At 33.7% G+C, this 25,472-nt stretch overlaps 2 protein-coding genes and 1 pseudogene across 2 annotated transcripts; all 3 read left to right on the top strand.

The window, feature by feature from the left end:
* The first annotated feature begins 8,929 nt into the window (after positions 1 to 8,929).
* Positions 8,930 to 10,327, top strand: LOC111629222 (annotated as a pseudogene).
* A 5,641-nt stretch (positions 10,328 to 15,968) lies between these two features.
* Positions 15,969 to 17,745, top strand: LOC111629218. The gene has a single exon (XM_023373097.1). The coding sequence runs from the start codon at positions 16,084 to 16,086 to the stop codon at positions 17,419 to 17,421; it is 1,338 nt and encodes a 445-aa protein (XP_023228865.1). The 5' UTR covers positions 15,969 to 16,083; the 3' UTR covers positions 17,422 to 17,745.
* A 6,181-nt stretch (positions 17,746 to 23,926) lies between these two features.
* LOC111629220 lies at positions 23,927 to 24,989 on the top strand. Its single transcript, XM_023373098.1, has one exon. The coding sequence runs from the start codon at positions 24,052 to 24,054 to the stop codon at positions 24,853 to 24,855; it is 804 nt and encodes a 267-aa protein (XP_023228866.1). The 5' UTR covers positions 23,927 to 24,051; the 3' UTR covers positions 24,856 to 24,989.
* Positions 24,990 to 25,472: the final 483 nt, after the last annotated feature.

Below are 25,472 nucleotides of genomic sequence, written 5' to 3'. Positions count from 1 at the left end.
ACATACAAAGAGTGTTTCACACTGGGAGGGAGACAGTTAGCTATGCTGTTAATTTTAATTAGGAACAGAGTCACACTCAAAATAGAACCTTGAGGAACACCTTCTTCTTGTGTGAAGAGCCTAGATAAAGCGTTGCCCATCCTGACTTGGAATCTTCGATTCTCTAAAAAGTTTTTTATAAAAATTGGCAAATTACCCCGCAATCCGAATTCATGCACATCACGAAGTATTCCATAACGCCAGCAGCGGTCATAGGCCTTCTCTATGTCAAAAAACACAGACACTAAGTGCTGTCTTCGAACAAAAGCTTCGCGTATAGATGTTTCAAGGTTTACCAGGTTATCAGTGGTACTTCTGTTCCTACGAAAACCACTCTGATGTGGTGAAAAGTAGTTCTTTTTCTCTAAGAGATACATTAGACGCCGGTTTACCATTCTCTCGAAATGTTTACAGAGACAACTTGTCAGAGAAATTGGTCTGTAATTACAGGGATTCTTGTGATCTTTACCAGGTTTGGGAATGGGAATAATGATAGATAGCCTCCAAGAGTCGAGGAAAGTTTGTTCTATCCATATTCTGTTAAACAGATTCAGAAGATTAAAAAGGGAATTATTTGACAGATTTTTAATCATGCTATAGTGGATTTTATCCGGGCCTACAGCAGTATTCCCCGAGCGAGAAATCGCTGTATGTAGTTCTGTGCTGGTGAATAGCACATTATATTCCTCATTAAATGAAGAATGAAAATTTAAATTTTGTTTTTCTCTTTGTGCTTTATAAGCTTGAAAATTCCTTGGATACATAATATTGCTGGATGAAGCAGAAAATGTTTCACCCAGTTAATCAGCAATACCCTGTATATCGCTGATTATTGTGCCATTATTTTCCAGCATGGACACAGAGTGAGAAGCATATTTCCCATTAATTTTATGGATTTTATCCCAGACTGCTTTTGAGCTAGTGGTAAATGTTATGCTAGAAACATACTTCCTCCAAGAATCCCTTTGGCTTTGCCTTCTAATTCTTCTGGCATTTGCCTTTGCATTTTGAAAAGCGATGATATTACTAGCAGTGGGGTATCTTCTGAGAATCCCCCATGCTTTCTTTTGTTGTTTGTATGCTGCCTTGCAGTTCTGGTCCCACTATGGTTTCGGATGTTTGGGATATCTGGTTGATGTTTTCACCATTGTTTTTTCCACTGCCTGAATAATGCACAAAGTAACAACTTCAACTGCATCATTGATATCTGCAATATTAACCATAGAGGAAAAAGCAGGCCAATTGGCTGTTTCCAAGTTCCAGCATGGTGGACGAGCTGTTTCACAGCTTTCTCTTCCTTGATATTTTAGAAATATTGGGAAGTGGTCACTGGAAAGTGGATTAGATCCAACCTCCCACGTAAATGCTGAAAACAGGTTTGGACTGGCTAAGGATAGATCAATGGCAGTGAATGTTCTTGTTGAGGCATGGTAATACGTCACTTCTCCAGTATTAAATAAATACAGTTGGTGATTACATATAAATCTCTCAATAACTCTGCCTCGACTATTGATGTCGAAACTGCCCCACATAGGATTGTGACCATTGAAATCACCCAGTAAAAGGAATAGAGTTGGTAGCTGTTCAACCAAAGCATCCAATTCATCCTCATTGACTTTGACATCTGGTGACAAGTATATAGAACAAACTGTGACAGTTACTCCAATAGAAATTCTGATTGCCACCGCTTGCAAATCAGTGGTTATTTGTACGACAAGGATGGGATGTGATTTTAAACTGCCAGTGGAGGTGTGGCTATTGTACAGTTGTGGCTATCATCATCCTTGCAGTATAAATCGAATCCTTTTAAAGAAATATTTTCTCCAAGTTTTAGATGAGTTTCCTGGAGTGCCACACGGAGAGATTGCATAGTGTTTAATGTCAGAGAAGTTGTTGCGGAAACCACAAAAATTCCATTGGATTTTGTAATCCATTATTTGTTTGAGACAGCATTCTTTGTGAGAGTATTCCATATTTAATCTCACAGGAGGTTTTTCTTCTGGAGGTGATATTGGATGCGTCACCTCCTTATTAGTCTCTTCATCAGAGATATCAGAAAACTCACTCATAGAGTGAGCCTCTGATCTTTTACATTTAGAGAGAGCCACTTTTACTCTCTGCTTGTTTAGTGGGTTCTTACTAGCCTTTTTAAAATCCAGGTTTCTTGTTATTACCCGTTTTAGGTAGGGGTGTTTTTGTTTTCATACTCTCCTTTTCTTCTGTCTCTTTAGAATGAATCAGTAAACATTTTGCATGTCAAGTGAGAGATTCTTTTGGTGAAAGAGAAATATCTGTTTGAACTCCACATGTCTTTGTAGATTTCAAAACAGCCGCAAATGTCTTCTGTTTCAATGGTGCACTTAAAGTGACCATGCAACGAGTCTCTGAATAGGGAAACCAGAATAGCCACACTGCCATAATAATTTGGATAATACAGATAATAGATTGTTAACTGTTTTTACACATTGGATTTCTTTCTCTCTCTGCCATGCAGGGCATCTTCACAATTCACACAGCATGGATTATTGGTGCACTCAGTGCTCTGGTGACATTCAATTCCACACTGTGCACATACACTCTTCCTTCGGCACGATGTTTGAAAATGTCCAAACCTGTATGGTCGAACTGGACAGCGCAGATATCCTGCTGTAATGAAAGATGGCAATGTCGGCTTGTTGAATGTGAGCATTAAATGTTTGGTTAGTATGAACTTGCCACCCCAACAAATGGAGATGTGTCGAACAGCAGTGATGCCTTAGTCTGAAAGGCCGATCTGAATATCTGATTCATTTTCAGACATCAGATCGATCTCAGATATTACACCATGTGATGAGTTTACACTTTCATGTGGTGTGACTGGGACTTGAATGTCTCCCATGTTCTTTGTAGCTAAAAGTTTTGCTGACTGTTGAAATGAGGCAGCTTCTACCAGTAGGTCCCAACCTCAATTTTTTGTTTTTTTCAGGTGCCCAGTGGTTGATTCAAATAACTTCTAAATCAAAAATGGAGAGCATTTCATCAGAGGTTTTTCTCCAGTAACATGCACTATCAAGTAGGATGGCTGACTGGCAGTGTTTTCGTTCGTGTTTTTTGGCTTATCTGTATTTTTTGAAGATTTAGGGGCCATGATTGAAAAATAAAATTTTGGCTCCTGGTGACCATATCCACCATGAAGCCCAACAAGGAAATACGGTCACATGGGAGACTCCCATAGACTGTCGCACCAGGATTTCCTAGGAGCTATACCCTCACAATGCAGTCAAGAAGAGCACATCTTGTCTGACGTGTCCACCCAATCTGCATCGATCAGTTGACTCCAAGCCGAGGTCAAGAATGACTCAACGATCAGCCAGTTGACTCAAACAAAGCCTGATTTGAGCCTCCCGTTTATCCGAAGCAGGGGCCAAAGCAGTGTGTTGGGGACGTTATGTTGCCCCTCAACTACCAAAATTCCCCTTTCCAGCATATGGGATACCACGCACGGCAAACACGTGGGTGGGCGTTCAGATTGCAGGGATGGTAAAAAGGAGTTACTAAACCAACTCTGGGAGGTCCCCTCACCACGGACAGCAACCTACATCGAGAGATGGGCGAGGTCAATCTATAGATGTAAGATTAGTGAATATTGTTTACAACCATACTTTTTCTTACTTACTTTCATGGTTATTGTTGTTTGAGATGAATACGACTTTTACTCCAGATCATGCAGGTTCATTCTGTTTAGCTACAATGAGCTTATATTTTGTTATATTTTATTATATTTTACCTTTGAAAAGTTTCTTCTTTTATTATAAATTTTATTTTAAAAATCCGTCTGGTGCATATAAAATGCAATTAATTTTAAAACTGGAGGAGGGGGATTTTAAAACTGTAAAGAGAAGTCGCACATCTTTTTAATTTTTCTCATACTCGACATGCTTCGTATATGCTGTAATTGTATTGTATTTAACACTAAATGCGGTTTGGCAAATGATGCAACGAGCCGATTGAATAACATCATCATTACGATTTAACTAAGTTTTGAATTTAATCACTCAACCAGATGTTCCTATATGCATAATTTGAGTAAAAGAAGAATCAAATGAATGCCTAGTCTGATTCATCTTAAAAAAGCAATTTTTGAAACTCAAAACAGCAGTAAATTTAGCACAAATAATTATTTATTGGAATCCATATCCAAAATAGAAGACATTGGCAATTAACCATGTTTAATAATAATAATAAAAGAAAACAATGAAGTTATTACATTATTTCATTTGTGTGTCAAATAATACCATCCATCTGTATTGGAGACATCTGTCGTTGAAATTATAACAGAAATCTTTCATTCGTTTAGCATATTATACTGTACTTCGTTTAGCAAGCATACGAAAGTGTTGCTTTTCTATATGTATTTTTTGTGTGTCTGCACTATAATTAAATTATTGATATTATCCTGCATTCCGGATTATCGAGTGCTGGATTAACTGACTCCGAATGTATTATATTCTTACATATTTAATAGGAATCAAACAATATTCTGGTTTGTGAGCTTTGCGAAAAAACTTTCACATGAAAAAATACAAGAACAAGAATCATATGATATCTCACACTTAAACTCAAAATTATATGCGTATTCTGCGATAACCGTTATAAACACAAGAGAGCTCTAATATATCATATGAAAACTGATCATGTGACAGATATGGTAGGTAATAATGTTACATAATGAAAATATTTAANATTTTTTAATAAAAACATTTCACTTTATGATAAAATACATTTTAAAAATTAAATTTATATGTATTTTGTATTAATAAACAAAATTATTTGCTTATTTTTCACTTATGTAGAACCTAACCCTAAATGTCACTGTAAATATAGGTTCATTTTATACCAATTCAATTTGCACCAGCTTTTATAGGAACAGAACTGCAGCATAAACCAAGGGCTACCTGTACTCATGCATTGCTTCAGATAGCACAATTCTGGATTTATAATAAAAGGAACAGCTACTTCCTTTGTGGCAAGTTGCAGACAGATAATTTAGAAAATAGATTTGGCAGGTATCGTCAACTTGCTGGATCTCATTATCATATTTCTATCCGCCAACTGTATGAATGTGAAACCAAGCTGCGTATTCAAACAACAGTGCCTCTAATTTTGAAATCACATACTTTTGGTGAGGTTTCTCTTCCATTAAGTGCTGTTCCTGAAATGAGACATTTTATAAAGCATGCAGCAAAAGATTATGACTGTGTTTTGCCACAAAGTTTAATAAGCAACTGTCATGTTGATGATGATGACATAGATAATATTCAAGACTCAGGTGTGGCCATTATTAACTTAAATAGCTATACAATGATTAAAAAATTTAAATGTGATTATAGAGTCCGAGTGCAAGTTACTCGCGCGCCGCCTGGTGGCAAATATTTACATAACATATAGGAGACAAATCCGAAGGGTTTCTTCTCCATTTGAACCNTTGTGTAATTTTAATAAATAACAATAATAATAATAAATTATATATGCTTTTGTAAGGATAATGCACTATATAACATAATATTCTTCAAGTTCTGTTTGTATATAAACTGAAAATAGTTTTATAAAATATGATCAATCAATTAATAGAAAGAAAACAATTGTTTTTTATTACATAAATTAAATTTATTATTAAATATTACAGAGTGAAGAAAGGAACGTGTGGCAATTACAAATTTTGTAATTGACACTTTCTTCTTCACTCTGTGCGTGACTAGCAGATTGCTTTCCAGGGCAGAGTTCCAGGGTATTAGGACCCACTCCTTTACCATTCTCAAGCACAATGGCACTTACACGGCTATCAGCCATTTATTCAGCATAGTTACTTAGTGAGTTCACAGTATGGAATCGCCTGAACCAAACCAGGTTCTGGACTTGCCAGCATCTCCATCGGTTGCTGTCCGCACTCTAGAAGACGCAATCCTCAGCAAGGTGGGTCAAAACATCAAGAGACAGATGGATCTTCTCTGGCAAAGTACAAATCCCCATTGAACACTGGGGAGCAGGAGGAGGTCAAAGAACAAGTAATGCAACTGCATTGTTGTGTCAGTCATATGTACAGGGTACTGCACGAGCTGCATGCCAGCCACGTGGCTACTCCCATGCAGTCTCCAATCACCACACGGAAATCATACGCACAAGTAGCAAGTGCAACTTTAGATGTTAGACCCAGTCGGGCCACAAGAAATATTTCAGAATCTTTACAAACTAAGGTTCAAGTGGAGGGCACCAGAGGGACTAATGCTGTCCTTCTGTACCCACAGGCAACAGAAGAGGGCAGCAACTAAATATTGATGACATCACCTCTGAAATCATAAAAGAAATAAAACCGGACAAATTGAAGTTAACGGTTGGTTGCGATTTTTTGGCGCGAGGGCCACAAAGGCCAATCTGCGCCACGCAAAATGGTTAATTCACCCAACTCAATACATCTATATCATATAAAATAACAACAAAAAAACAACAATGACTATATACATAATAAAAACAAACAAACAACAACACACAAAAAAAGTGAATAAATAAATAAATATATGAATAAATAAATAATTAAATGTCTTTATACAAAGTAGTGACCTTTAAAAAGCCCAATACATTATAAAGAATGGGCCTCTCGCCCAGAATCTCTTTAAAACTTGCATTTCCAAAATGCTGTCTACGCCTGGTCTCAAAGACAGAGCAATCGAGCAGTATGTGTAATAGTAAGAGGACAGTTGCAATACTGGCATACTGGCTGCTCCTCGCCCTTCAAAAGGTATTGATGAGTCAAACGAGTAAGAATAACCTCTCCTGTCATACTGTTTATTATGTGTCCAATTTTCTATCATAGGTTTGATCTCATGTAGTTTATTGTGGACTTGTGCATTCCACACATTTTGCCATCTCTCCACTAGTCGTTTTTTAACGACTAGCTTCAAGTCAGCTCCTTAAATAAACACTGAATGCCGAGAGGAACTTGCTACTTTGCTGCTGCGTCAGCTTCTTCACTCCCTCTTATACCTACATGGCCTGGAACCCAACAAAATTTTATAGAGAGACTCCTCAGAAAAAGATGGCAAATCACATTATGGATTTTTATCATTATAGAGTGAAAACTAAGTTCCGATGAGATCAAAGCCTGAAGTGCATTAACTGAGTCAGTGTAAATCATGCAGCAACGATGACCTTTCCTATTTATATACTTTAGTGCTAAATAAACAGCAGAAAAGATGGAAGAATTCAGTGCCACAATTTCATGCTGGCAAACAAAGGCTAAGCTAACATAATCATCCAATTTAGAACAGTCAGTGTAAATAGGAATTAAATTCCTGACATGGTGTTGAATTTCTGCAAAGTGCTGTCTATAGACGTAATATGGAGTGGTTTTGATCGGAAACTACTTTAAGCTTAAGTCAATATTTATCACTGGGGTTATTAACCTCAACCTGCGAGATGTTGCTTGTGTCCAGGTCAATCATGCAGCTTACATTCTCCATTCTTATGTCGAATGTAGGAACACTGCTCATCCGAGCTGCAAATAATCTTTTTAGCTGAGTATCTGAACAATCAGCTGAAAGTTTATTCTGAGATTGCTATTTAATGTAATAACAAAGAGACAACTGTTCTCTCCTGAGAGATAGGAGGAGGCTCATAAGCATCCATGTACAAACTTTGAACAGAAGTTCGAAACGCACCAGTCCACAAATGCAATGCTTGATGGTAGATTGGATCCAGCATCCAAAGAGTAGATTCTCACGCAGAGCCATAAACAATGCATCCGTAATCCAGCTTTGAGCGGACAACGGCCCTATAAATCCTGAGCATAGAACATTTGTCTGCTCCCCAGGATGAGCAGCACAGTACCTTTAAAAGGTTCAAAGATTTTAAACATCTACTCTTCAAGTTGTGCAAGTGTGGTAAAAATGTCAGTTTATGGTCAAATAAAATACCCAAAAACCTTGCCTCATTGACCATTTGGATTTTAGAGATGTAAAGGGATATAACAGTGAGTGTCACTTGGGAGACCCTTTCATTTTTTGTTCTTGTGTGTGTCAGGACACTATCCACTGGTATCTGCTCTATACATGTATATCAACACGTTTTGTATGGATATTGAACTATGTTATATGTATGTGTATAAGAAGTGCAAGTTATTTCGCCTCCTCCAACAAAAATGAGATGTGCAAGAAAAATGTTTGTCAGTATTCACAGGAATATTTAAAATTTGATTTCATACCAGCTATCCATGATAAACAGTCACCTTTCAGCCACTTAAGCCAACAATTCTTGATCAAGAAATCAATGAAATGAGGTATACTTGAAGGTGTACTTGAAGGTGAAACAGTGCATATGTAAATTCAGATTTAAATTTCTCCAAGTCTTTTTATTATTGTTCTTTTTTCAAACTTCTTTAGTCTATCTTCACTGCACAAAGTGTTAGTCAGTCGTACTCTTGTGGCTAATTATGGAATTTCCTTACTCATTGCCAATCTGGAAAAATCATAGTACAGGGAAGGATTTAATTAAACCATCAATATTAGCATTTTTTAAAACAGTTCTGTAAAAAGATAATAAAGATGTGAAAGCCATGCCATTTAGTAACAATACTGTTAGCAGAAGAATAGATAAAATGAGTGATGATATTAAAACACAACTTGTTGAAATCAAGAAAATTCTCAGTACAAATGAATGAATCTACTCTGAAAGACAGTGAATTCATATTGCTAACATAACCTCCTCCGACCTCTCATCCATTAAAATGGATGTTTGTTTTTATTTGTTTAATATTTTTCTGTTCATTTTATCGAGTTCAGACCAGGAACCTTTATAGTGGAGTTTTCACTTTTCATCGTCAGGCGTCTGGCAAATTTTTTTACATTTTATTTTCAAGATGGCTGCGTCAACAACACATTTTCGTTACAGAAGGAACAGAGGTAATTATTAGTCGTTTTTAATCTTAATATATAGTAAAAGCGTATTATTATTTTCAATAATTAAATTTTGGTATTTTTTAATTATATTATATCTGATTTTACGATGTTTTTATACATTTTTATCGATATACAAAAAATTTAAAAACATCCATTCTAATGGATGTCAGGATTCACTGCTTTTAAGTTTGCATTAGGCTTACATTTTGTTTACTTATTTCTGCTCCAGTAACAATCGTTTGTTTTTCATTTTAGCTATATCAGCTGACGATTTGTTAAAACAATTAGAACAATTAGGGGATGATAGTGACTTGGATGTTGGTGAAGATAGTGGAAATGAAGATGAGACTTTAATTATCCCTCCTCCAGCTTTACAAGTAAATCATCATCTTCATCTTCTGAAGAGGAAATTGAAGATTTAAATGATCCTCAGCCTGAACCATCTCATCTATCTGGACCTAAGGTGTCAAAGAATTTGGAAGAATTCTACATCATTTGATGCAACTTTGCTTCCCCCATCAAACTGTCAAAATGCTATAGGTCATCGTGCTGAAGATCATTATAACTAGAAACCTATTGATTATTTCTTACAGTAAGCTGATGATGAACTCTATGAATTAATTACAAAAGCTACAAATTTAACATCTGTTGAAAAATCTGGTAAAAGTCTGAATGTGTCAGCTTCAGAAATAAAAATCTTCTTTGGAATGACATTTTTAATGAGTATCCTCGGGTATCCTCAGATACGAATGTATTGGGGAAGGGCTACTCGAGTGCAAACTATTGCAAATGCAATGACGAGGGACAGGTATTTTATGATACAATCAAATTTAAAAGCAGTTGTTGACAGACTAGTTGAAGATAGCCACAAACAGGAAAACAAAGTCTGGAAAATTGAATCAGTGGTTAATAAATTCAAAGATGTATGCTTGGCATTGCCTTGTCCAGCATGTGTTTGTATTGATGAACAAATGATCCCATTCACTGGTGTGTCACAATTGAAACAGTATGTGCCAAGGAAGCCAAATCCAGTAGGATTAAAAAACTTTGTTTTAGCAGCACCTAGTGGATTAGCCCTTGATTTCTGTATTTACCAAGCTAAAACAACATTTCCTACTTACAACATTGTTAGTAAAATTGCTAGTTTAGGAGAATCAGCTGTACTGTACCTTAGTAGAACCTTAGAAGCAGGTACAAAGATATATTTTGACAGATATTTTACTACAATCAGCCTGCTGAGTGCTTTACATGACAAAGGAATTGCCGGAACTGGTACTCTAATGAAAAACAGAATTCCAAAGGGTGTGAAGCTTTTAGAAGATTGAGCACTAGAGACATTAGGATGAGGGAGTTCTGACCAATCTGTTAATGATGAGGCTAAAATTGCTATTATAAAATGGATGGACAATAAAGCCATTTTCTTGGCATCAACTGTAGCAGGAGTGGGAGAGGAAGATATGTGCAGAAGATGGTTTAAGAAAGAAAAAAAGTTTATTCAAGTGAAATGCCCTCAAATTGTAAGAGAATACAACATGAATATGGGGGGTGTTACTTATTAGATAGAACAATTAGTTACTACAGGATCAAGACAAGAACCAAGAAATGGACCATTAAAACAATCTTTTTCTTATTTGATTTTGCTACAGCAAACTCTTGGTTGGAATACAAGTAAGACAGAATATTTTTGGGAAAAAGAAAAAAAAAAATTCTTGAATTCATGGACTTTAAAATTAGTTTAGCTAAAGAGCTTATTTTCAGTTTTTCCCCAACTCAAACAACTGAGAACATTGATGATTTATCTCCCCCAACTCAAAATAAAAAGATAGTTCCAATTCCGTCCCTAGCTTTTCGGATGAATGGTGCAACTCACCTTCCAGACTTGGCTGGTGACATTAAAAACAGTGCATGCTGCAGAAATCCAGGATGCAAGATAAAAACCAAATTCAGATGCATAAAGTGCAATGTATTTCTATGTATTACAAGTGATAGAAACTGTTTTTTGGCTTTTCATAAGAAATAAAAGCATCCTTGAACTATACAATTTATTTTTATTTACTTGATATTTTCTTTCAATTTTTTAAAACAAGTAAATTCAATAAAAATTTTAAGTTTCAAATTGCTATAATATGGTTAATTAAGTCCCGAAGATCCATTTTAATGGACGTGCCCCATAAAAAACACTAAGGGTCAAAGGTTGATGTTGAATTCATAAATGGACTTTTTATAATACAAATATTGTAATTTTAAAATAAATTGATTAAAAATAACATTATTTAATTCTTGGGTCTGAGGAGGATAAGTAAGATGTATTGATAAAAGTAATTTGCTGAAGAAATGTTATTCTGCAAATCATTAAAGCACTACTACTGCCACTGATATATATATACAATAAGCTAAAAAAATTGCTTAATGTCAATAATATATCAATGGAAGACATCTTGTGTTGCTGATAGTGCTCCTGTTATAATGGGCAAGAAAAATGGATCTTTAAAATTGATGAAAGTTGATAATCCAGAAATGCTTCTTGTGCACTGTTATTCATAGAGAGAACTTAGCATCCAAAAATATCTCTCTTGTTCTTAATGCAGTACTGATATCAGTTATAAAATGTATCAATGCTATCAAAGTTAACACCAAATATGAGTGTGTCTTCAAGCAATTTTGTGAACATAAAAATGCAGACCATTTCAGCCGATTGCAGAGACAACATTTACACGGCGACAATAATTTAGAGATCGTCTAGATTGCAGTTCAGAAAAAATTTTATTGCAGAGATGGCGTTTCTCGCTTGTCACAGTTTAGACAGTAACCGTGTGATGCTTGACCATAGGCTACTATGGACTGCCCACACAGAATATATAACGGATCAAATAGGCCAGATCTTTAATGCATTTGCGGGCTTTGCAAGAAGATGGGGTCTAGCCTCTGAGGCAATGGAGGCTATTTACAATCAGATATTCTTTCCTATAATCACCTACACTTGCGGCAGCTGGGGACCGGCTGTCTGCTAGGTCCATATCAAAAGAAAGCTCATTGCCTCCCAAAGAAGGGCCCTTCTTCATATTACAAGAGCTTACAGAATGACCCCCAATACTGCCCTTCAGTCCTGGCCAAGAAGGCCCCTTTGGACTAATATATTGGACTACAAGAATGTATATTGGCTCACCACTTGAGACAATTATAATACTATTCCCCTGTAACAAGTTATTTCAAAATGATGAAAATTTCTGTACATTTTCAGGTAAAAACTTTTTCATCAAACCAAAAATCACATATAAATATGTAAGGACTATGCAATAAATTTTTCATTAATTTTGATTTAATTGCATACAGTATTTTATTAAATATTAGACTTAAGATACCAGTTTCATATTTATAAATATTATCATCAGAAAACTTTTGTATATAGAGCCATAATTTATTTTTAAAATGTAACATTTCTCTTTTTTCTAATTATAGAAAAATGGCACCCAAATGCAAATTTTCCTTAAACAGGCTAGCCATGTGGAGTTTTTCGGGTTTTCTCCACGTCTGTAACACCTAAATAGGGGTCAGTTTTCCTTAAAGACACCTCCCAGAAGGCATTCCCCCTAGACAGATCGCCTAAGTGTTGTGTTGCCAAAACTTAACAAACAAACTCTTTCCCTAAGGAACAAGATATTGATCTATAGTTGATTGTCTTACTCTTTTAATCAAAATTTTTCTCAAATGTGATAGTGCATTTAAGTTCATATTGTGTTGTCATTTAATATTGCCACTATGACTTTTTTCTTTCTTGGATGCCATATTGATTAAATATATAAATCACAAAACTGAAAAAAGAAGTATAGCACAAACACTCGGAAAAGCAATGCTTAACTCACGCATGCCTAACACCAACTAAAATTTGGCACAAAATACTGTTACGTTCATTATCCGAGACAAAATTTTTGCAAAATAAAAGGTCGTTAACCGATTTGGTCATTAACCAGGACGTTCGTTAACTGGGGTTCCACTGTATAGATCAGTTTCGGCAGAAAAGTTTGAGTTTGCTTTGGTCTCACTAAGAAGAAATCGTTTCATCTTGCCAAAGGAAAGTGGATATCATCTGGCTTAAGAAGGCATCGTTTGGCTGACAAGGAGTGGATTCGTCTCAACATCGACAAGTCATGTTTCATAGAAGAGCCATCTCATCGTAGAGTGTTTTACTGAACGTACTTTTACGAGATAAGAACATTAGTAAGCAAAGGCACTCTGGGTTTGGATGCCATTTATTAGACATCAATTAATTTTCAACTTGACTCCACAATTTTCAACTTGAGGGTTATTATGTCAGATAAAAGAAGTGCATCAGAGTTAACTAAACATGTTAAGAAGGTAAGGCAATCAATCTCCTTAGAAACAAAAATAGAAGTTATTCAACAAATGGAAAATGGACAAACAAGCCCTAATGTCTGTAGATCTTTCAACTTACCTCCATTGACTGTTATGGAAAATGCAGATAAAATTAAACACTCCGATCAACAGTCTATGGCAGTAAATGTAAAACAGGTAAGTTACAGTAGGGGTAAAATTTTTCAAAAAAATGGAAAAATTGTTATCGTTATGGATGGATGACGCAAATAAAAAAAAAACATTCTCTTGACTCAAGCTGCTATAACTGTAAAAGCAAAATCAATTTTTGATAATCTTAAGGAGACAGATGGAGGCAAAGAAACTTTTTTGGAAAGCAAGAGTTGGTTTATGATTTAAATCCTGAAGTAACTGTCATAGTGTAAAATTATGTGGTGAAGCAGCAAATGCACATGTTGCGGCAGCGGCTGCTTTTCCTAAGGATTTTCAGGATTATGTAGAACAAGGCAACTATTCTCCAGACCTATCTTCAACATTGATGAGTCTGGGCTTTATTGGAAAAAGTTACCAGTACAAACTTTTATTTCTCGTGAAGAATGTTCCGCTCGAGGTTTTAAAGTTGTGAAAGATTAACTCTTTTGTTAGGAGCCAATGTTTCAGGAACTTTGAAACTTAAACCGATGTTAGTGTATCATTCACAGACACCACATGCTTTAAAGGGTCTAAATAAAGATATGTTGCCAGTTTATTGGAAATGGAACAAGAAAGCTTGGGTCACACAAGATGTTTTCACAGATTAGTACACAAATTATTTTTGCCCTACTGTACTTTGCTTTTGTGAAAATAAATTACCACCCAAGGCACTTCTTCTCCTGGACAATGCTCCAGGACATCCTCAAAACCTTGATGAAATAAGAACACCATTGGATGTCAAAGATGTTTACGTGCTTCCCAATACAACATCTCTTTTGCAACCAATGGGTCGGGGGTTATTGCAACCTCCAAGCTTATTATCTCCGTAATACATTCATGGAAATGATGAGAGTTTTAGACACTTCAGACAAAACAGTTAAAGACTATTGGCGGTCTTTCGATATTTTGAAAGGCATTAAAAACATCAAGTCGGCTTGGGATGAAGTTTCATCAAAATGCTTAAATGGAGTTTGGCATAAACTACCAGCATTCATGCACAATTTTGAAGAAGTAGCACATCAGGAGAATTTAATTGAAGACATTACCAAACTTGCATGTGATGTGGGATTGGAAGATGTTACAGAACTTTTAGAAGTTTATGATCAGCCACTCTCGAATGAAGACTTAGAAGAATTATACAGAGAATTAGATTGTGAACAGTCAGAGAAGGAAGAAAACGAAGAAGAAACTCCAAGAGTTATAAAAACAGCCAATCTAAAGTGTATCCTTTCAACTATGGAAAGTTTGACGAATGAACTTTGTGAGTTTGACAATGATTGGGAGCAAAGTACAAATGTAAAAAGGAGCATCATCACATCCATTTGACCATATTCCGAAATTCTTAATGAAAGAAAACAAAAATGTAAACAATTAAAGATGGATATTTTTTTCGAAAAATGTAAGAGATCCAAAACTATAATAAAATTTTTTAATAAACACATTTCACTTTATGATAAAATACATTTTAAAAATTAAATTTATATGTATTTTGTATTAATAAACAAAATTATTTGCTTATTTTTCACTTATGTAGAACCTAACCCTAAATGTCACTGTAAATATAGGTTCATTTTATACCAATTCAATTTGCACCAGCTTTTATAGGAACAGAACTGCAGCATAAACCAAGGGCTACCTGTACTCATGCATTGCTTCAGATAGCACAATTCTGGATTTATAATAAAAGGAACAGCTACTTCCTTTGTGGCAAGTTGCAGACAGATAATTTAGAAAATAGATTTGGCAGGTATCGTCAACTTGCTGGATCTCATTATCATATTTCTATCCGCCAACTGTATGAATGTGAAACCAAGCTGCGTATTCAAACAACAGTGCCTCTAATTTTGAAATCACATACTTTTGGTGAGGTTTCTCTTCCATTAAGTGCTGTTCCTGAAATGAGACATTTTATAAAGCATGCAGCAAAAGATTATGACTGTGTTTTGCCACAAAGTTTAATAAGCAACTGTCATGTTGATGATGATGACATAGATAATATTCAAGACTCAGGTGTGGCCATTATTAACTTAAATAGCTATACAATGATTAAAAAATTTAAATGTGATTATAGAGTCCGAGTGCAAGTTACTCGCGCGCCGCCTGGTGGCAAATATTTACATAACATATAGGAGACAAATCCGAAGGGTTTCTTCTCCATTTGAACCGTTAACAGAGAAAAAGTTTCTTGCTACAGAAAATCAAGTAATTGGTAAGTTTAAATTCAAAATTTTTATAAATTTTAAATGTTTTAATAAAATGTACAATTAAAAAACGGAACTTTTATTAACTGGAATGTAATTTTTCTCTTTTAGTCAATAATGCCTGATATAATTGTAACATGTGGCTTTCAACCAGTCCATAATGACAACTTTTTTACACCTTCGAGATGGAAAAAAAGAATTTTACTCGCAAAGGCTAAGCATATAGCTGCAATCAAAAAAATAAAAAATGATGGATAAAGTACAGTTACAGCTACTTGCCTACCCCAAATGAAAATTAATGAGAAACCATATTATATTTGTATTAAGGTATTTTTTACATTTAAATAATTTTATATGTCAGCATAACATCTCTGCAATGAACAAACAGGATGATTTGCATGACAACAAAACAACATTGTATATCACTGCTTTTATTAAGCTATATACTGTTGAATTTTTCTTTAATAAAAATATTTCATATCATGCTTTATGAATTATTTTTAATACAAATTAATTTTCAGTTATCAGCAGATAGAAAAATAATTACAGCAACGTGTAAGTGCAAGGCAGGTATCCACGGTCAGTGCAAACATGTAGCAGCTACGATTTTTGCTTTAAATAATTATAAAGACGAAAGCGTTACCAGTGGAAAACAACAATGGGGAATTCCACAACATAAGAAGATATACACATCAGGTGGATGTTGCCTTAGTAATTGTGTAACTCCAAAAAAAATAAAAATACCAACATCATTATCATCAAATGAACCATTTTCGTTATATCAAAAAGTAAAACACATTAATTGTGCTCTTTCTTCAATGTTAAGAGTTGAATTTGATGAAGAAACACAGTGTCAAGTGCTACTATCTGATTTAATCGACACAGTTCATGAACAATGTGAGGAATTAGATTTAAAATCTTTAATTACACAATTATTTGAAAGTAAACATATAGATTGTTATAAAATTGTTGAAAACCTTCCTACAAAAATAAAACTAAAGAAACTTAATTCATTTACAAATGTTAACATTTCACAAAAATTGTTAAAATTTTATAACGATAATGTGATTGTCACACTTCAAAAAATTATTCAAATAGCATTTCTCACGAGAAAACAAAGCACATGTTCAGACTGGTTCATTTACAAACGATACAGATTAAGCAGCTCTATGGCTCATTCTGTAAAAACAAGAAAAAACAATTTTGAAAAATTGGCTTTTAGATTTTTAAATAATACATTTAAAGGAACAATTGCAACTGATTACGGAATTAAAATGGAGCAAATTGCAAAAAATTCGTTTTCGCTTAAAAAAAATATTAGAATAATTGATGCAGGAGTTATCATTTGTAATGAAGCTCCCTGGATTTGTGCAAGCCCTGATGGTATATGTAAAAAAGGAAATAAAATAAGCTTACTTGAAATTAAATGCCCTTACACGTGTAAGGATAAAAAAATTGTTGATTTCAAGACAAATGAGATATTTGTAAAATATTTAGAGTTTAAAAATTCTAAACTTTATTTAAAAGAAAATAGCAGGTATTATACACAAATTCAATTAGCTTTATATGTAACAAATATTAAATTTTCTTATTTATTTATCTATAGTGATGTACAAAATGTAATACTTAAAGTGAAAAAAAATGAGACATTCATTTATTCACTATTAGAGAAGATGCAAATGTTCTACTTTAATTATTATTTACCTGCAATTGTAAATAGTATTTAAGTATTAAGTGTAAATAGTATTAAGTTTTATAGTGTTTTCACAATAAAAAAATTTCACTCATTTATAATTGGTGGCTGCAGATTTACTAATACTACACAAACAAACATTATTTTATCTACATATGGAAGAAGTGAAATGGGTAATCTACGGTTCAATATTTCAAAAATTTTAATTCTACCAATGGCTCTCTCAACGTGAATTCTTACACGAGCAATTTTGTATGTTTCGTCCATTTCATTACCACTAAACTGCTTTTGATTTGGTTTTGAAAAAGGAGGCATAATTAAAATAGAATTTTTATTTTCGACAGCCAATTTAATTTCAGGAAACCCTCTATCAGCTATAACAATATCTCCCTTCTCCAGTTTTTGCATTCGTTACAGATTCGTTTATAACAATCATTTGTTATAAACGAATCTGTACCCACTAGAAAGAAAAGTTATAAGTCCTGATGGAGCAATTCCAATTAAATATTTTATAGTATAAGCAGATTTATAGTAACTTAATGTAACTTAACTTATATGTAACTTATTTTCCCAAGACAATTCATAAACTCTAACAGGACTGTTTGGAAGCATGTCTAAAAATAAATTCAAAACATCGAATCCTACTGATGTCAGATCTTTTAAAGATTGATCATCATCAAAATTTGCTACACCACTAAAATGACATGACCTATGATTTTCTCCATATTTTTTGAAATCATTTTAACATGGGAAACTTGAGTTTCAGAAACATTGTTACTAGTCATGCAAATAAAAATTCTTACATCTCCAAACTATTCGTTTGTAGTCTCTGTTTGAATTCCAAAGTCACGTTTTTTTTTTTTTAGGGTCTAAAAAATTGTCTTCAATTGCTACATCAAAGTGTCTTTCTGCTTCTTCTTCAAATAAAATGTTCCTTCTGTTCATTAGGCGTTTATATCTCTTCATTGACTGTTCATGTCGATAATTTTCTTCATTGCTTCTTTTTTCAGGATAGATTGTTGAATTATAAATTGGACATCTTGGATCTTCACTTTTTTCCCCCATCTATAAAATGCATACTACATATCCGTGCTGATTTAGAGGGTAGCCACTGTGATCCGTTTTTACTAAATTTACAAGGATATTTTTAGAAAATTATTCGTGTCAATTTTTTAAAAATTAACAATAAATTTTGTATTTCTTATTTTTGTCTTTTAGCAAAATTTATCCAAATTTGGCGCCTCTGTTTAAGGTGTGGACGTGCCTGAAAACCATAAAATGAAACTTTCGGCGTTACATGTTGAGTGTTTGCTAGTGTATTAGAACATCCAAACACAGAACAATTTACATTTGATTTACCCATGTTTAATATTATAATTCAAAAAAAATTAACAATAAGCGATTTACTGTACTGGGTATCGTTTAGGTATCGTAATGTCTCAGATACAACTCATATGCATTCTTTAGAGAACTCCTATATGTTATGTAAATATTTGCCACCAGGGTGGCGCGCGAGTAACTTGCAGTCGGACTCTATTGTCAAGAGTTTTTATGTTCACAAATTGATGATGATGATGATAGCAAAGAAAACAAAGCTGCAGAAAGGTTAATCAAAGCAACTGATAGGGGAGGTCTATGTTATCCTCACATAGATGTTAAGACTTTATACGTAACAAATATTCAGTTTTCTTATTTATTTATCTATAGTGATGTACAAAATGTAATACTTAAAGTAGACAAAAATGAGACATTCATTTATTCACTATTAGAGAAGATGGAAATGTTCTACTTTAATTATTATTTACCTGCAATTGTAAATAGTATTTAAGTATTAAGTGTAAATAGTATTAAGTTTTATAGTGTTTTCACAATAAAAAAATTTCATTCGTTTATAATTGGTGGCTGCAGATTTACTAATACTACACAAACAAACATTTTATCATCTACATATGGAAGAAGTGAAATGGGTAATCTACAGTTCAATATTTCAAAAATTTTAATTCTACCAATGGCTCTCTCAATGTGAATTCTTACACGAGCAATTTTGTATGTTTAGTCCATTTCATTACCACTAAACTGCTTTTGATTTGGTTTTGAAAAAAGGAGGCATAATTAAAATAGAATTTTTATTTTCGACAGCCAATTTAATTTCAGGAAACCCTCTATCAGCTATAACAATATCTCCCTTCTCCAGTTTTTGCATTCGTTACAGATTCGTTTATAACAATCATTTGTTATAAACGAATCTGCACCCACTAGAAAGAAAAGTTATAAGTCCTGATGGAGCAATTCCAATTAAATATTTTATATTATAAGCAGATTTATAGTAACTTAATGTAACTTAACTTATATGTAACTTATTTTCCCAAGACAATTCATAAACTCTAACAGACTGTTTGGAAGCATGTCTAAAAATAAATTGAAAACATCGAATCCTACTGATGTTAGATCTTTTAAAGATTGATCGTCATCAAAATTTGCTACACCACTAAAATGACATGACCTATGATTTTCTCCATATTTTTTGAAATCATTTTAACATGAGAAACTTGAGTTTCAGAAACATTGTTACTAGTCATGCAAATAAAAATTCTTACATCTCCAAACTATTCGTTTGTAGTCTCTGTTTGAATTCCAAAGTCACATTTTTTTTTTCTTTAGGGTCTAAAAAATTGTCTTCAATTGCTACATCAAAGTGTCTTTCTGCTTCTTCTTCAAATAAAATGTTCCTTCTGTTCATTAGGCGTNGGTTGATGTTGAATTCATAAATGGACTTTTTATAATACAAATATTGTAATTTTAAAATAAATTGATTAAAAATAACATTATTTAATTCTTGGGTCTGAGGAGGATAAGTAAGATGTATTGATAAAAGTAATTTGCTGAAGAAATGTTATTCTGCAAATCATTAAAGCACTACTACTGCCACTGATATATATATACAATAAGCTAAAAAAATTGCTTAATGTCAATAATATATCAATGGAAGACATCTTGTGTTGCTGATAGTGCTCCTGTTATAATGGGCAAGAAAAATGGATCTTTAAAATTGATGAAAGTTGATAATCCAGAAATGCTTCTTGTGCACTGTTATTCATAGAGAGAACTTAGCATCCAAAAATATCTCTCTTGTTCTTAATGCAGTACTGATATCAGTTATAAAATGTATCAATGCTATCAAAGTTAACACCAAATATGAGTGTGTCTTCAAGCAATTTTGTGAACATAAAAATGCAGACCATTTCAGCCGATTGCAGAGACAACATTTACACGGCGACAATAATTTAGAGATCGTCTAGATTGCAGTTCAGAAAAAATTTTATTGCAGAGATGGCGTTTCTCGCTTGTCACAGTTTAGACAGTAACCGTGTGATGCTTGACCATAGGCTACTATGGACTGCCCACACAGAATATATAACGGATCAAATAGGCCAGATCTTTAATGCATTTGCGGGCTTTGCAAGAAGATGGGGTCTAGCCTCTGAGGCAATGGAGGCTATTTACAATCAGATATTCTTTCCTATAATCACCTACACTTGCGGCAGCTGGGGACCGGCTGTCTGCTAGGTCCATATCAAAAGAAAGCTCATTGCCTCCCAAAGAAGGGCCCTTCTTCATATTACAAGAGCTTACAGAATGACCCCCAATACTGCCCTTCAGTCCTGGCCAAGAAGGCCCCTTTGGACTAATATATTGGACTACAAGAATGTATATTGGCTCACCACTTGAGACAATTATAATACTATTCCCCTGTAACAAGTTATTTCAAAATGATGAAAATTTCTGTACATTTTCAGGTAAAAACTTTTTCATCAAACCAAAAATCACATATAAATATGTAAGGACTATGCAATAAATTTTTCATTAATTTTGATTTAATTGCATACAGTATTTTATTAAATATTAGACTTAAGATACCAGTTTCATATTTATAAATATTATCATCAGAAAACTTTTGTATATAGAGCCATAATTTATTTTTAAAATGTAACATTTCTCTTTTTTCTAATTATAGAAAAATGGCACCCAAATGCAAATTTTCCTTAAACAGGCTAGCCATGTGGAGTTTTTCGGGTTTTCTCCACGTCTGTAACACCTAAATAGGGGTCAGTTTTCCTTAAAGACACCTCCCAGAAGGCATTCCCCCTAGACAGATCGCCTAAGTGTTGTGTTGCCAAAACTTAACAAACAAACTCTTTCCCTAAGGAACAAGATATTGATCTATAGTTGATTGTCTTACTCTTTTAATCAAAATTTTTCTCAAATGTGATAGTGCATTTAAGTTCATATTGTGTTGTCATTTAATATTGCCACTATGACTTTTTTCTTTCTTGGATGCCATATTGATTAAATATATAAATCACAAAACTGAAAAAAGAAGTATAGCACAAACACTCGGAAAAGCAATGCTTAACTCACGCATGCCTAACACCAACTAAAATTTGGCACAAAATACTGTTACGTTCATTATCCGAGACAAAATTTTTGCAAAATAAAAGGTCGTTAACCGATTTGGTCATTAACCAGGACGTTCGTTAACTGGGGTTCCACTGTATAGATCAGTTTCGGCAGAAAAGTTTGAGTTTGCTTTGGTCTCACTAAGAAGAAATCGTTTCATCTTGCCAAAGGAAAGTGGATATCATCTGGCTTAAGAAGGCATCGTTTGGCTGACAAGGAGTGGATTCGTCTCAACATCGACAAGTCATGTTTCATAGAAGAGCCATCTCATCGTAGAGTGTTTTACTGAACGTACTTTTACGAGATAAGAACATTAGTAAGCAAAGGCACTCTGGGTTTGGATGCCATTTATTAGACATCAATTAATTTTCAACTTGACTCCACAATTTTCAACTTGAGGGTTATTATGTCAGATAAAAGAAGTGCATCAGAGTTAACTAAACATGTTAAGAAGGTAAGGCAATCAATCTCCTTAGAAACAAAAATAGAAGTTATTCAACAAATGGAAAATGGACAAACAAGCCCTAATGTCTGTAGATCTTTCAACTTACCTCCATTGACTGTTATGGAAAATGCAGATAAAATTAAACACTCCGATCAACAGTCTATGGCAGTAAATGTAAAACAGGTAAGTTACAGTAGGGGTAAAATTTTTCAAAAAAATGGAAAAATTGTTATCGTTATGGATGGATGACGCAAATAAAAAAAAAACATTCTCTTGACTCAAGCTGCTATAACTGTAAAAGCAAAATCAATTTTTGATAATCTTAAGGAGACAGATGGAGGCAAAGAAACTTTTTTGGAAAGCAAGAGTTGGTTTATGATTTAAATCCTGAAGTAACTGTCATAGTGTAAAATTATGTGGTGAAGCAGCAAATGCACATGTTGCGGCAGCGGCTGCTTTTCCTAAGGATTTTCAGGATTATGTAGAACAAGGCAACTATTCTCCAGACCTATCTTCAACATTGATGAGTCTGGGCTTTATTGGAAAAAGTTACCAGTACAAACTTTTATTTCTCGTGAAGAATGTTCCGCTCGAGGTTTTAAAGTTGTGAAAGATTAACTCTTTTGTTAGGAGCCAATGTTTCAGGAACTTTGAAACTTAAACCGATGTTAGTGTATCATTCACAGACACCACATGCTTTAAAGGGTCTAAATAAAGATATGTTGCCAGTTTATTGGAAATGGAACAAGAAAGCTTGGGTCACACAAGATGTTTTCACAGATTAGTACACAAATTATTTTTGCCCTACTGTACTTTGCTTTTGTGAAAATAAATTACCACCCAAGGCACTTCTTCTCCTGGACAATGCTCCAGGACATCCTCAAAACCTTGATGAAATAAGAACACCATTGGATGTCAAAGATGTTTACGTGCTTCCCAATACAACATCTCTTTTGCAACCAATGGGTCGGGGGTTATTGCAACCTCCAAGCTTATTATCTCCGTAATACATTCATGGAAATGATGAGAGTTTTAGACACTTCAGACAAAACAGTTAAAGACTATTGGCGGTCTTTCGATATTTTGAAAGGCATTAAAAACATCAAGTCNGATTCCACCAAACAAAAGCAAACAGTGGGGACGCACGTTCTGACCTAACCTAACCTATTCTAATAAATTACCATAATTATTACCAATCAAATTATTAGAATAGGTTAGGTTAGGTTAGAACGTGCGTCCCCACTGTTTGCTGGAATCAGAGATGAGCCGCAATGACAGTATACGTATTTAACCGCTAGATGTTAACCATTCGGGTGTGCATAATCGTACCCTTATACTTCGTTCAATTACCATATATTAAATAATTTAAACTAAATATGGATGTAAAAAAGTTTAAACTTACTTAAATATTAAACGGCTTCTCGGAATATCGAAGAAATGAAGAATACTTTAAAGTTTTCTTTCACAAGTGTAAAATACGCGCCAAACAACAACCGCCATGTTGCTTTCTCTTCCCGTCATCCTCTTCTAACGATTATATTTCGTTACTGACCTGCCACTAGCGACAAAGATCGATAATTTAATAATATATTATATTCAGTTTAAAGATTCAANACATAAGAAGATATACACATCAGGTGGATGTCGCCTTAGTAATTGTGTAACTCCAAAAAAAAAATAAAAATACCAGCATCGTTATCATCAAATGCACCATTTTCATTATATCAAAAAGTAAAACACATTAATTGTGCTCTTTCTTCAATGTTAAGAGCTAAATTCGATGAAGAAACACAATGCCAAGTGCTAGTATCTCATTTAATCGACACAGTTCATGAACAATGTGAGGAATTATATTTAAAATCTTTAATTACACAATTATTTGAAAGTAAACGTATGAATGATTGTTATAAAATTGTTGAAAACCTTCCTACAAAAATAAAACTAAAAAAACTTAATTCATTTACAAATGTTAACATTTCAGAAAAATTGTTAAAAATTTATAACGATAATGTGATTGTCACACTTCAAAAAATTATTCAAATAGCATTTCTCACAAGAAAACAAAGCACATGTCCAGACTGGTTCATTTACAAACAATACAGATTAAGCAGCTCTATGGCTCATTCTGTAAAAACAAGAAAAAACAATTTTGAAAAATTGGCTTTTAGATTTTTAAATAATACATTCAAAGGAACAATTGCAACTGATTACGGAATTAAATTGGAGCAAATTGCAAAAAATTCGTTTTCGCTTAAAAAAAATATTAGAATAATTGATGCAGGAGTTATCATTTGTAATGAAGCTCCCTGGATTTGTGCAAGCCCTGATGGTATATGCAAAAAAGGAAATAAAATAAGCTTACTTGAAATTAAATGCCCTTACACGTGTAAAGATAAAAAAATTGTTGATTTCAAGACAAATGAGATATTTGTAAAATATTTAGAGTTTAAAAATTCTAAACTTTATTTAAAAGAAAATAGCAGGTATTATACACAAATTCAATTAGCTTTATACGTAACAAATATTCAGTTTTCTTATTTATCTATAGTGATGTACAAAATGTAATACTTAAAGTAGACAAAAATGAGACATTCATTTATTCACTATTAGAGAAGATGGAAATGTTCTACTTTAATTATTATTTACCTGCAATTGTAAATAGTATTTAAGTATTAAGTGTAAATAGTATTAAGTTTTATAGTGTTTTCACAATAAAAAAATTTCATTCGTTTATAATTGGTGGCTGCAGATTTACTAATACTACACAAACAAACATTATTTTATCTACATATGGAAGAAGTGAAATGGGTAATCTACAGTTCAATATTTCAAAAATTTTAATTCTACCAATGGCTCTCTCAACGTGAATTCTTACACGAGCAATTTTGTATGTTTCGTCCATTTCATTACCACTAAACTGCTTTTGATTTGGTTTAGAAAAAGGAGGCATAATTAAAATAAAATTTTTATTTTCGACAACCAATTTAATTTGAGGAAACCCTCTATCAGCTATAACAATATCTCCCTTCTCCAGTTTTTGCATTCGTTACAGATTCGTTTATAACAGTCATTTGTTATAAACAAATCTGTAACGAATGCAAATCTGTACTTCTTCCACCATACCCACTAGAAAGAAAAGTTATAAGTCCTGATGGAGCAATTCCAATTAAATATTTTATAGT

The sequence above is a fragment of the Centruroides sculpturatus genome, unplaced genomic scaffold, assembly GCF_000671375.1.
Source record: "Centruroides sculpturatus isolate CEXI.00-Female unplaced genomic scaffold, Cexi_2.0 scaffold663, whole genome shotgun sequence".
NCBI lineage: Eukaryota > Metazoa > Arthropoda > Arachnida > Scorpiones > Buthidae > Centruroides > Centruroides sculpturatus.
Note: the sequence above shows the minus strand (reverse complement) of the source record. Positions and strands in the feature narration are given on the sequence as shown.

Bases quoted from the DNA above. Each gene is read 5' to 3' on its own strand.
- LOC111629218 (XM_023373097.1), top strand. From the start codon at position 16,084: ATGATTTGCATGACAACAAAACAACATTGTATATCACTGCTTTTATTA.
- LOC111629220 (XM_023373098.1), top strand. From the start codon at position 24,052: ATGTTAAGAGCTAAATTCGATGAAGAAACACAATGCCAAGTGCTAGTA.